The sequence below is a fragment of the Lolium rigidum genome, chromosome 4, assembly GCF_022539505.1.
Source record: "Lolium rigidum isolate FL_2022 chromosome 4, APGP_CSIRO_Lrig_0.1, whole genome shotgun sequence".
NCBI classification, from domain to species: Eukaryota; Viridiplantae; Streptophyta; class Magnoliopsida; order Poales; family Poaceae; genus Lolium; species Lolium rigidum.
The window spans coordinates 118,239,113-118,250,351 of record NC_061511.1 but is presented as its reverse complement, the minus strand read 5'-3'; the positions used below and the strand labels follow the sequence as shown (position 1 = coordinate 118,250,351).

The following is an 11,239-nucleotide window of genomic DNA, read 5'->3' as shown; positions in this document are numbered from 1 at the left end:
AAAAAATATTGATTTTTCGTGAAACTTGACGAATGCACATATATTACGGAGATGTACACGTAGAATTTTTTGTCAAAAATTTTCGACAACTCGAAATATAATTTTTTGGTATAGAGAGCATACGCACCCGGGAGCCGAATTGAATTTCCGATTGCTCCTCAGATATAATCTCTGGTAAAATAACATTTAGTCCAAAACAAAAACAGACTGCTCCTCGAGTATAATCTCTGGTAAAATAACCTCTAGTGTATTCCCCTTCGACGCAGTCTTGTACTCCGTAGATCACATTACACAGCGTACGTAGCAGCCGGACTCTGGTAGCTTGCCGGGCCTGGGCTTGCGGCTGCCCGAAGAAAGCCCAGCAATACTTACACTCAAAGTCCAAGGGCATAGCTGAAATTTCGCAAAGGTTGAGTTTCCTCCTGTAATTTCACTCCCCGCCGAGAAGACAAACTTTCCCACTCCACTCGAATTAAAACCCTAGCGGCTCCCCGCCGCCTCCTCCCGTCGCCGGCGCGCCGCAACCGCCACGGGCACCGCCAGAGACATTGCGACCTGGTAGGTGTCCCGTGCTCGCGCTCTCTCCGGCCCTCCCTTCGCCGCCGCTAGCATGATCTGCGCAAGTAAGCTCTTACAGTCTCATTCCCGCATCCTTAATTTTCTTCAAAACCCTAGCTCCCCGATCCGTCTACCCGTGCTCTAATTCCTCTTCCCTTGCTTCTCCGCTTGCGCCTCAAGTCTCCGGCGAGGTGCCGGATGAGCCGGTGGTATCCAAGAGGTCGGGGCTCCTTTTCGAGCGGCGGCTCATCGAGCGCTACATTGAGGTCGGTCGCCACGTCTTAGAGACTTAGATCTCGCCCCGCTTTTTTTTTGTCCTGTCTGTGCTAAGATTATGTGGCGGCGGTGGTGGTGGCGCAGGACCATGGAAAGTGCCCGGTCACCAAGGATGACCTCTCCATGGACGACATCGTGCTGGTGAAGACCAACAAGGTGAGGCTTCCTTCGTTGGGGTGTTAGCAAAATTTCGAAATCACTAGCATGTTAGGGTGATTCTCCTATGTACGGTTAACTGGTGCCAATATATTAATTAGCTAGCTAGAAGTAGCTTCCACACCACCTCTCAAATATTTAGAGAAGAATTGCCTCGATCTTTGAGAAAACCATTGACTACCTCTGTTATTCGCAGGTTGTGAAGCCCAGGCCTTTGCAGGCTGCAAGTGTTCCTGGACTCCTCGGGATCTTTCAAAATGTATGTGGGGTTTTTGAGTTAAATGTGATTCTCAACTGTTGATAAACATATTCCTACTTATTTTTGCAGTTTACCATTTGTAGAGTGTTATCATTAGACGTCAAATGTGACAGAATTCTATATTGTGCTTCTAACATCAAAGATAGGCACCTTCTTGGCTTATTGCAATACTGTCAAGCTATTTAAGTGTATTCCTCCACTGAATGTCAGACTATGCAGTTACCAAACAAAATTAACTGATTGCAAGTGTAGCCATCTCAAATGTTGAATTATTTCTTTAGCATCTACACAGATGTAACTTACACTAGATTAGAGCTAGAAAAATTGCCCGGTCATTGGTTATAAATGTGGAATCAGGGACTGTTACAGTAATATTGCTGCTTCATTTTTCTTAACTTTGCATATTGTCTAGAGTAAGAATGATCACATTTAAATAAGCCCTACATTCTGCTGTAATATATTCCTTTCTAGTGAAGGCTACATTGTGGTACTATTTACCTGACCCGCTATATTCTCAGTAGATCTTTTTGTTTTTCTGATTTGCAGGAGTGGGATGCTCTCATGCTTTCTAACTTTGCTTTGGAGCAGCAGCTTCACACAGCAAGACAAGAACTTAGTCATGCGCTATACCAGGTCTTTTTTTTTTCGAGCCATGCAAATTATTTCATCTCAATTCATGCTTAATGAAATTTTTTGCTAGTCAAAAGTAGGGAAAATTTGTTCTCTCTCAAAAATCTCGGTCTGTTTTATTTCATAGTGTCTGGATAATCACCTTTTGCTGACCAAGGGCCTGCTGGAGGAATCTGAGCTATACATGGGTTCATTGTTAGGGTGTTGTGGATTCTTGTGAACATTCCAGTGACCACACTCGATTTATGAATTGGCTGGTGATGGTCTCAGTAGATGCAGTAGGATGTGGAATCATTCATTGTTGGAACCATGTTTTCTCTGCTCATTTAGTTATACACAATAAACATGACTTAGAATTGTTCTTTCTGGGAATTGTAGCTTAACTCGAACGATGAACAACAAACACAATTTTAGAGGGTGTTGTTTCTAACCTGTGTTTTAGTTACTTACTTGAATTATAATTTCTTTTGTCCAAGGTAACGTTCTTTTTAAGTGATGGGGTTGTTTTGTTTTGGGTCTTCTGAGAAACTTGTATTCTACTGCCTCTGTCCTCCTATGTTGTGGGATGGAGGAAGTACATTCTTAGATCTGGAAACAAGCTAGCAATTATTTACATAAGGTTTCTTATGCTTATGGTTGCCCTTATGTGGGTGGTTGACCGCTTATTTCTAGCACTAGGCACTAGCACACCTGAGCATATAATGCGTGTCTAAAAAAACATATTATGTGAGAAGTGGTCAATGTTGTTGGCTTTTCTGTGTTGACCTGTCTAATGTCGTAATTGATTAATTATAACCAAATCCCTCTCTGTAGTCAACTTGTCATCATGATTATCTGTAGATAGCTTTGGTTTTGTTGCTTTCATTGCTGTGTCCCAGTAGTTAAATTGTTCTACACTCTGATATTTATGTTTTCTTAAGTTGAATAAATATGAAACAAGACATTTATACTCCCATCATTCCTGAATATATTTTGTTGTAAGATTTTGCACAATAATAAATAGTGTAAATAATATTGTATTACCTACCCTTCATTATTTCATTTACTGTTCTGGGGGTAATCTGTCTTGCCCTAGTCTGGACTAATAAATTGAACTGTTAATATACGAATGTAGGGTATGCAAATAACAAACTGGTCTAAGTTCTGAAATTATGGAGTGTATTTAGGAACAAACTTTGCAAGGTAGAATGACATGTATTCAGGAATATGGAGGGGTAAAAGATCCTCTGATCAGGTTCTGTCCTGATATGAAAAGCTATTTTAGTTTCTTTAGCATAATATTTATGAAACTAACATGTGGAGGTTATCTGGGTCATGAAAGTTTAATCTACAAAAACGTTATTGAGTCAGCTTATTTTGTTTAATGTTTGATTAAATTGGCAGGCTTGTTGTATTTTCACTTTTACTTCTCTACATGTATAGCCTATATAGGTGAATCCATGGAGGGTAAACTCAGTTATAGTCTTGCATTAAAGAACCCCATCATCCACTAACTAGTTTTTTTGCCCCTTCCAGCATGATGCTGCCTGCCGTGTTATAGCCAGATTAAAGAAGGAAAGAGATGAGTCTAGAGCACTTTTGGCTCTAGCTGAGAGGCAGATTCCGGCATCGATGGCGGGAGCTACACCTGCAGCGGCAGTTTCCAACGGAAAAAGAGGTTCCTACTACATGAAGGCTGTTATATATATTTTTATAGTTTTTGATTTCTTATAGTTTAGCTTTGTTGCATACAGCAATGGAAGAGGAAATTGGCCCTGATGGGAAGAAGATTCGTCCTGGTATCAATCCTGTCATGATTGATGAACTGACAGAGTGTAATACCATGCTTTCTGCCCAGCGTAAGAAACGACAGGTACGCACTTCGCTCCACAGCTACAAGAAGTAAGTTCAACTCCCTGCATAATGTGAACACGAAACAAGCTAACTCTCTAGAAGATCTGCCCATCAAAACACAATTAAACCGTGCAGATAGGGATGTTTAGAGATATGTAGATTTGCACATAATATGTTCCCTTGTCTTATATGGTGCATTATTGTAAAACTAGTTTCATTATTACATGGCTTTATTGGTGAAATGAGGCAACAATTATATCTGTCCTGGCTCAGGTACCACCAAGTTTGGCACCAATTGATGCACTTGAGAGATATACTCAGATCTCTAGTCATCCGCTCCACAAGACAAACAAGCCAGGCATTTTATCTATGGATATGCATCCTTCAAAGGTTAGATTGTTAATTTACCTTGTTTTGCTACGTGTTTGTCCTGCTGGCTAAACTGGATATGAGATTGCAGTATTGCACATTATGTAACTACCCAACATCTTGTTACTGCATTTACTTTTGTGTGGCAGTACGGTGTGTTAATTTGAGGAGGGCTTAGCAAATGTAGATTTGTTCATTTACTGTGATGTTGTAGTTTGATTAAGTTCTTCATTTACTGGATTAACAGGATATTATTGCAACTGGGGGCATCGATACGAATGCAGTGCTCTTTGATAGGCCATCTGGTCAAATCCTGTGCACACTTGCTGGTCACTCCAAGAAGGTCTTTCACTCTTGTGCTTTTGATGCATCCTTAATTTCCTATTTTTCATATAAGTTAAGTTAATCATAACATGGGAACTTTCTTACTTATAGATAACTACTTTGAAATTTGTTCCCCGTGATGAGCTTGTCGTAACTGGATCGGCAGACAAGGTATGCTACTTCCTAAGTTAGTTGCAGAAAATGGGTTAAATAACCGCATGTTGATTTTATTAACTGCACCTTGTGTTATGTCCCATGGGATGGTTTTCAGAGGCAACAAAGTATGTTAAAATTAAATTTCCCAATATCACAAAATTTTCAATCCCACCTCTTCTGCCAGCAGAATGCATCAACACATACATGTATTGTTGCTAATAGATATACATATTCTGATATAAACTGCAAAAATATCCAACTCAATCCAAGACTAAGCTGGGTATGGCCAACATAACTTCTGACTTCTTACCAGACTTGTCTGTGGCTCTGCTTCCAAAATGACTAAACAATTTGTTGAGTTTAGTAGACTTCTGCTTGGATCTAATCAATGCATATGTAAACAAATTGGTTGTTCATATATGTAAAAATCCTATTACCCTGTTAACTCTCCCCATGTTCCATTCCTTTTTTTATAAAAAAAAAGGACGTACCCAGTGCTGAGAGCTCCCGCACTGTGCGGGGTCTGGGGAAGGTGCCATTCCTTTTTTTATAAAAATACTAAAACTTTTTAAAGATAATGTTTGGTTGATATGCTTAACTAGAGGATGTCTTTAAATAAAATTATAGAATTTTTTGGACTATGGAAGCAGTGAAAAGAAGTTCTGTAGTTGGACCATCTGCTCTAAAATCATTACACTAACATGCTATGGCTTCCTGCTTATGTTGGTCAGTAGACTACTACCTTCTCCAAGTCCAAGCTATGGGAATATTTCATTTACATGCTCACTTATGGATAATCATAATTGAATTAAAAGTTGCTATTGTTTTTATTGATCTCCTGATGTTACTCCTGTTATCACTGGACTGCTTTGCATTGTTGCACTGTCAAAACTCACGGTGGAAACGTGGGACCAGATCATTCTTTTTATAGCCCTTGAGCTCTTAAAAGATTGAGTGTTCCAATATTATGATGCTATTTTGAATTTGGTAGTTAAGTCTTCTTGACCTGTTTTTAAACACTGCAGACTGTTCGGATTTGGCAAGGGAGTGAGGAGGGAAACTACAGTTGCATCCATACATTGAAAGATCATACTGCTGAGGTTAGTATTTTTTTATTTAGGTGGACATTGCTTTTGCTGAACAGATCTCACACGCTTGAGGTCATAATTTCCTGTCCACAGAATTATGGTTTAAGGCTAGCTGAAACGCTTATTCCATGAAATATTCATTATTCCATTTCAAGACATTTTTTGGTATCATATTAGATTTGACAACATCTACAATTAATCTTGCCAAAGTTTTGGTGTTTCGCTTTTGAATTCTTCTCAACTTCAGAAACAATGAAGTTGAGCAAAAAAATCTTTTATTAACTCATTTTCTATTTTATAATCTCAGGTCGAAGCTGTCACAATCCATGCAACTCAGAAGTACTTTGTGACTGCTGCCAAGGATAATACATGGTGTTTCTATGATATTTCGACAGGGTCTTGCCTCTCACAGGTCCACTCACATAGGCTATAATCCTCATTTCCCACATGTCCCACTTACATACATGTGTATGCAGTCTTAAAAGATATTTTTTATCAGGTTGGCGAGGCTTCAGGACAAGAGGGATATACATCTGCTTCTTTCCACCCTGATGGTCTTATCCTTGGAACAGGGACTACTGAAGCTGTTGTCAAAATTTGGGATGTTAAGACACAGGTTCGTACTTCAATTGTTTTCAAGAATATGCATGAGATGGTCATGCATTTGTGCTAAGGTGTCAAGGTGGGATTCCTGTGGGATCTCACTTTTAGTGTATTTTGCCTTTTCTAGTTAAAAAATTTGTGTCAAAATTTACACTAGAAAAAGCAAAATGTACTACAAGTGGGACTTAGGTGGGATCCCACTTGACACCCTAATTTGTGCTCTCAAAATATATTTCCTAATGAACATTTATTTGTCTGTAGACAAATGTTGCAAAGTTTGAGGGGCATGCTGGACCGGTCACTGCTATGTCCTTCTCTGAAAATGGTTACTTCCTGGCGGTATGTATGTTTCCAAAAACAATGTGCACAATGTCATAGTCTTTGTTGTTCTGATATCTTCGCCCCCTTACAGACTGCCGCTCTTGATGGTGTCAAGCTTTGGGATCTACGGAAATTGAGAAATTTTAGGACTTTCTCGCCATATGATTCGGACACACCAACAAATTCTGGTAAGGAACTTTTTGTGTCAGTTGCGTGCTCAATACATTTAAGACAGATGAGTTTTGAATAGCTAGTGGTGATGCTTTCTCTTCTGTTCTGCAGTGGAATTTGATTTTAGCGGCAGCTATCTTGCTGTTGCTGGTTCAGATATAAGGTATGTTCTTGATTTATTGGCATAGTTGCATTGCTAATGGAGGGGAATTTATGATAGGTCCAGACATGATATTTTGAGTTTTTGACCTCCCTTGAAATCCTATCTGTGGTTGCAGGGTTTACCAAGTAGCTAACGTTAAGACTGAATGGAATCTTATCAAGACCCTGCCAGATTTGTCAGGAACAGGTTTGCACCCTTCCTGGCCCTGGTTGAGCTGGCATGTACAGTATAGGTGAACTAACTTGGTTCTTGTAACTACTGTCCTTTGACAGGGAAAGTGACCTCTGCAAAGTTTGGAGCTGATGCTAAGTATATCGCAGTAGGTTCTATGGACCGTAACCTGCGGATATTTGGGCTGCCTGGAGATGATCAAATGGAGGACGACACAAAACCCTCGTCTGAGTGAGGAAATGCAGTGCACCTGATTTTACTTGTTTGCTGCTCCCTGCTCTCTCTTTTGACAGTGGACAGATGGTTGGATATGCACTGAGGCCACTAGAAAAGGATATCAGGAACCTCAGGGAGGAATGGCTTGCGCTTCAGCCGATGTAAACAGACTGCAACATTATTGTATTGTAGGCTTCACTAATTTTCTGATGAGAATATGATTTGTTTTGTAGATGAATACAATTGCAAAAGACTCGTGCTGCAGACATGCCACTTGATAGAATGTGCAAGTTTCTCTTTTATCGTTATGGACTTATGGAACAAAGCTGTTATTTGGTGAGATAATGCAAATATTTAAAGTTCATGCATTGGTGCATGGTTTGTACTGCTGGTACCTTTGCACGATTTGACATCTATTCTCCTATGCGAGTCTCGCAAAATTACAACTGACATTCATCATATCCTTCCGTAAGAAGCTCAAAGTATACCTGTTCACGTTGTATGCGCTATCTGGTGACTAGGATTTGTTGAGTTATTCTGAAAGTGTGTTTTTGTGATGGTTGACACTCAAGTTTGTTCAGGATTGATACGCCAGCACTCATCCAGGTCACAATTTCGTGACATCCCTAACGCTCTGCCACGTCTATGAGATTGCAAAACTTAAGAAGAATGACCCCTTCTGCAAGCATATGTCGCTGGAGGCATTGTGCAAACAAATCTATCATTGGCACGGCTAACTCCATGGCCATTGGCATTGAGATTGTCAAAGATCTCTGAGCGGGTTAGCCTGTCTTCAATAAGGACACAGCTCCTACCTTCATAGTGACATTTGTGGGACGTATTTTTTGGTTGATGTTGGAGAAAATGGGGTGCTTGAATTGTTGAATTTTTACCGAGCTCTAGGTTACTGTGTATTTAGCAACTTTATCTTATTATCTTCATGTAACAGTCTCCAGCGCCATGCAGACTTATTTTTCATACAGTACAAAAAACTGAAACTAGTAATTCCTGCAGAGGCCGGTGTCGATCAATCTGTTGCAGTGTCAATCTCTTCCACATGGAGATATTCAATGGAACATAACGTGACTTGTGAGTTTCTTGCCCCAGATGAACTACCAGCTATGTTATACACTGACCACAAGTGCAACAACTTTGTTCATTTCTGTAGTTTTCCTAAGTTGCTAGTGTTTGGCGACTTTTGGAATTAGTTCCTTTTCACGTATGGTGATATATATGTTAGCTGAGACACAAATAATGTAATGAACGATTATACGGTTAGCACATTGGATTGTTACCACTCTCGGGGTCTTTTTCTTCCATTGGTCTGAGTGTCTGAGGCAACAGTAGCCTTCGATACAGGGTAAACCTAGCACATGCTATCTATACATTCTCATTGAAACATGCAACATCCTGGCCACTCCGGAATCAGGCCCGTTACCCTGGAGCTCTCTAGGATCTCTATACTAGCCCCACACATTAATGACCCCACAGATTAACATTAGTCTTTTCTAGGCAAGCGGGAATAACTTTCTGATCCGTCACCCATCATCAAATTGCTCTAGACCAAGCACGCTTAACCTCAAAGTTCTTTGCAGATGAGCTTCCGGAAAAGAAGTTGGAACTTGTTGGTATGAGTATTCTATCAATCTTATTAAGCCATGAGCCAGAATATCACAAAACAACACAAAACAATAGTATTCAATGAAGTCAGGAGCCTACATTTTGTTGTTAGGCTGCAGACACTCATTGAAAGGTTGGATAGATCGAAATCTGAGTATGCTGTTTTCAACAAAATATACAAGCAGTCCCATCTTCCACAAAAACAATTGTCGTGGATTACTGAAATGTTATTATCTTCGCAAGGGAAAGCCAATACTAGTGTAGGAATTCCGAACTGGAATTTACAATCAACTCATGGACCAATCTGAACCGAAAATCTTACACACTAAATCCAAATACAGAGCAAAGGGATTATTCTTTGATCTCCTCAAGAACAAGATATTGCAGAGCTATCGAGTATTTAGCTGTTCTCGCTTCCTTGGTTCCACTTTGTGAAGTGCTAATGTTCTTTAGTAGGTAGGATCCCAGGCCATCACCTGAGGAAAGACAGAAAAATCCAATCATGTAAACATACTAACTCAAGGATAAAAAATTTATATTCAGTTTACGGTCATGAACAAGTAGCTGGGTCAGCTCCATGAAATGAAAATTAAGGTTAATCGGCATTTTAAACTAAATGTCAACATGTAACCTAATTGATATTTTCACTTGAGTACTCTCAAGAAACAAGAGGTATATTGCAAAAGACAATAAGCAAATCTACTAACTATCATGCTTTCTATGTGAGCGTAAAATGTTTATATGTAAGAGCAAAATGCTCTACTGAGGGGTCACAAATGGAAATATAGAATGGTTTCTCAACAAAACTAGGAATGAACAAGAAAAATTGGCCACCTACACAATTTACCTTGGATTGTATATATGGAACTTATCCATCTCTTGTAGATGAACAGGGATCTTGGGTTATCGCCTTGATGTACATCGGAGAGCAAGAGATTGCAAGATCCAAGTGTTCCCAGCTTTACACTGGGAAAAAGACTGAGATGTTACTCTTAAGTAATATAGAAACAGGAGATGTTTAAAGATCTGGGTTTGGTTTCATCACTTACTTTGCATGTGTAATAGCATTCTGACACAAAGCTAAGATGCGAACCATTGCTAGATCACGAGCTCTAGTATTTCCATATCTTTGCTGGCAGCTCCTATTACAGCTTCAACGTAGTCAGAACTAGAAATATAAATATCAGGACATGCAAGTCTGTAACTTCTGTCAACTACGAAACTATGTAACTTATTTTTGTTTGATGGTGGGCATCAAGATAATATCAGACCATCCTGAACAGAGTAACCAAAACCATGTTATGAATGGAATAGGTGGAGCTAGGAGGCAAAAAAAAAACCTCAACAAGCTTTAGAAATAAGGATAATTTTGATACACATTGTTGTAAGGCAAACTGCAATGGACACAATAAATTTCATTAGCGCCAGCAAGAGTGGAAAAACATAGCACCTCTCGGAGAAGAACCCGGTAAAATCATCAACAATGACTGCGGCAGGAAAGTCGTCAAGCAGGTGAAAAGCAGCAAAGTACTTTCTGATCCCCTCATCATCTTCAATATATCTGCAGTTATAAAATACACAGAAATGGGCTTAAAATTAGCTACCACTTTGTGAAATGGCTGACTCTACTATTTCAAAATAATTGTAAACCTCTAACTGATCTGAACAAATACAGCAAATATTACAGTACATCGCATGCCCAATACTGTGATTCTCCTTACAGAATTTAAGTAAGGTATTACAATTTACAAAAGTAGTCATGCTGAACAAGAACTCGCATCCATGAGCTGGACACTCCTTACTTGATTTGTACCCTCTGGAGCACGTTCAGAGATGGATCAACACCCTGCAAGCAAGAGGAAAAGGTGTGGCTTCAGAGTTCAGACATCGGGAACAAACCAGAGTACCTAGTTTCACCCCATCAGCTAAAGCTGACGAGCAAGGCTTCTTACTTGGGACAGGAATGGAGGACTGTTCTCCAACCTCCCCTTGCTGCAGATGAACACCACGTGCCGGCCGCTCTCCGCTGCACGGTTTATTGCGAACTGGAAAAGGAGCGAGGTCTTGCCGCTGTTCTAGCAGCAAGAGGGCGACAAAATCAGCGCAGGAGAGGGTGAGCTAAGGACGGATCACAGAGGTTACGAACTTGATGAAAACGCACGGATTACCAGCATGCAGGGCCCGAGAGGAGGATGATGCCGGCGTCGTCAAACGGGGGTACGGCGGTGGGATTGCAGGAGAAGAACCTCTCCGCCATCACGGGGGATTAGTCGCCGGAATACGGAGGAGGCAGCGGTGCCGGCCAAGTGTTCGGCAGAATGTCAC

The 11,239-nt window shown here is 40.3% G+C and overlaps 2 protein-coding genes across 4 annotated transcripts; one reads left to right on the top strand and one right to left on the bottom strand.

Moving 5' to 3' along the window:
* Positions 1 to 487: 487 nt before the first annotated feature.
* Positions 488 to 7,679, top strand: LOC124705371 (pre-mRNA-processing factor 19). The gene is made up of 18 exons (XM_047237103.1): positions 488 to 623; positions 739 to 824; positions 919 to 990; positions 1,187 to 1,249; positions 1,796 to 1,882; positions 3,395 to 3,536; positions 3,613 to 3,731; positions 3,986 to 4,102; positions 4,329 to 4,424; positions 4,517 to 4,576; positions 5,587 to 5,661; positions 5,957 to 6,061; positions 6,149 to 6,265; positions 6,514 to 6,591; positions 6,665 to 6,761; positions 6,856 to 6,907; positions 7,023 to 7,093; positions 7,180 to 7,679. The coding sequence occupies exons 1-18, from the start codon at positions 611 to 613 to the stop codon at positions 7,311 to 7,313; spliced, it is 1,584 nt and encodes a 527-aa protein (XP_047093059.1). The 5' UTR covers positions 488 to 610; the 3' UTR covers positions 7,314 to 7,679.
* A 1,358-nt stretch (positions 7,680 to 9,037) lies between these two features.
* On the bottom strand, positions 9,038 to 11,233 carry LOC124708665. 3 transcript variants are annotated; one of them, XM_047240339.1, is made up of 7 exons: positions 11,083 to 11,233; positions 10,867 to 10,984; positions 10,717 to 10,760; positions 10,365 to 10,475; positions 9,964 to 10,065; positions 9,762 to 9,880; positions 9,038 to 9,390 (listed from the first exon to the last, which is right to left on the bottom strand). In XM_047240339.1, exons 1-7 carry the CDS (start codon positions 11,169 to 11,171, stop codon positions 9,266 to 9,268), a joined length of 708 nt encoding a protein of 235 aa, XP_047096295.1. In that variant the 5' UTR covers positions 11,172 to 11,233; the 3' UTR covers positions 9,038 to 9,265. The 3 variants fall into 3 exon arrangements, with proteins under 3 accessions (XP_047096295.1, XP_047096296.1, XP_047096297.1); XM_047240340.1 differs by having other exon boundaries at positions 9,964 to 10,056; XM_047240341.1 differs by having other exon boundaries at positions 10,867 to 10,989; positions 11,083 to 11,195.
* Between the last annotated feature and the right edge of the window lie 6 nt (positions 11,234 to 11,239).

Excerpts from the sequence above, each read along its gene's own strand:
- LOC124705371 (XM_047237103.1), top strand. Across the intron at positions 1,883-3,394 it reads TTAGTCATGCGCTATACCAG|CATGATGCTGCCTGCCGTGT; the intron begins GTCTTTTTTTTT and ends TGCCCCTTCCAG. Across the intron at positions 6,266-6,513 it reads TTTGGGATGTTAAGACACAG|ACAAATGTTGCAAAGTTTGA; the intron begins GTTCGTACTTCA and ends ATTTGTCTGTAG.
- LOC124708665 (XM_047240339.1), bottom strand. The coding sequence starts at position 11,171 with ATGGCGGAGAGGTTCTTCTCCTGCAATCCCACCGCCGTACCCCCGTTT. Across the intron at positions 10,066-10,364 it reads ACCGGGTTCTTCTCCGAGAG|CTGTAATAGGAGCTGCCAGC; the intron begins GTGCTATGTTTT and ends ACTACGTTGAAG. Across the intron at positions 9,391-9,761 it reads TTCCATATATACAATCCAAG|GTGATGGCCTGGGATCCTAC; the intron begins GTAAATTGTGTA and ends GTCTTTCCTCAG.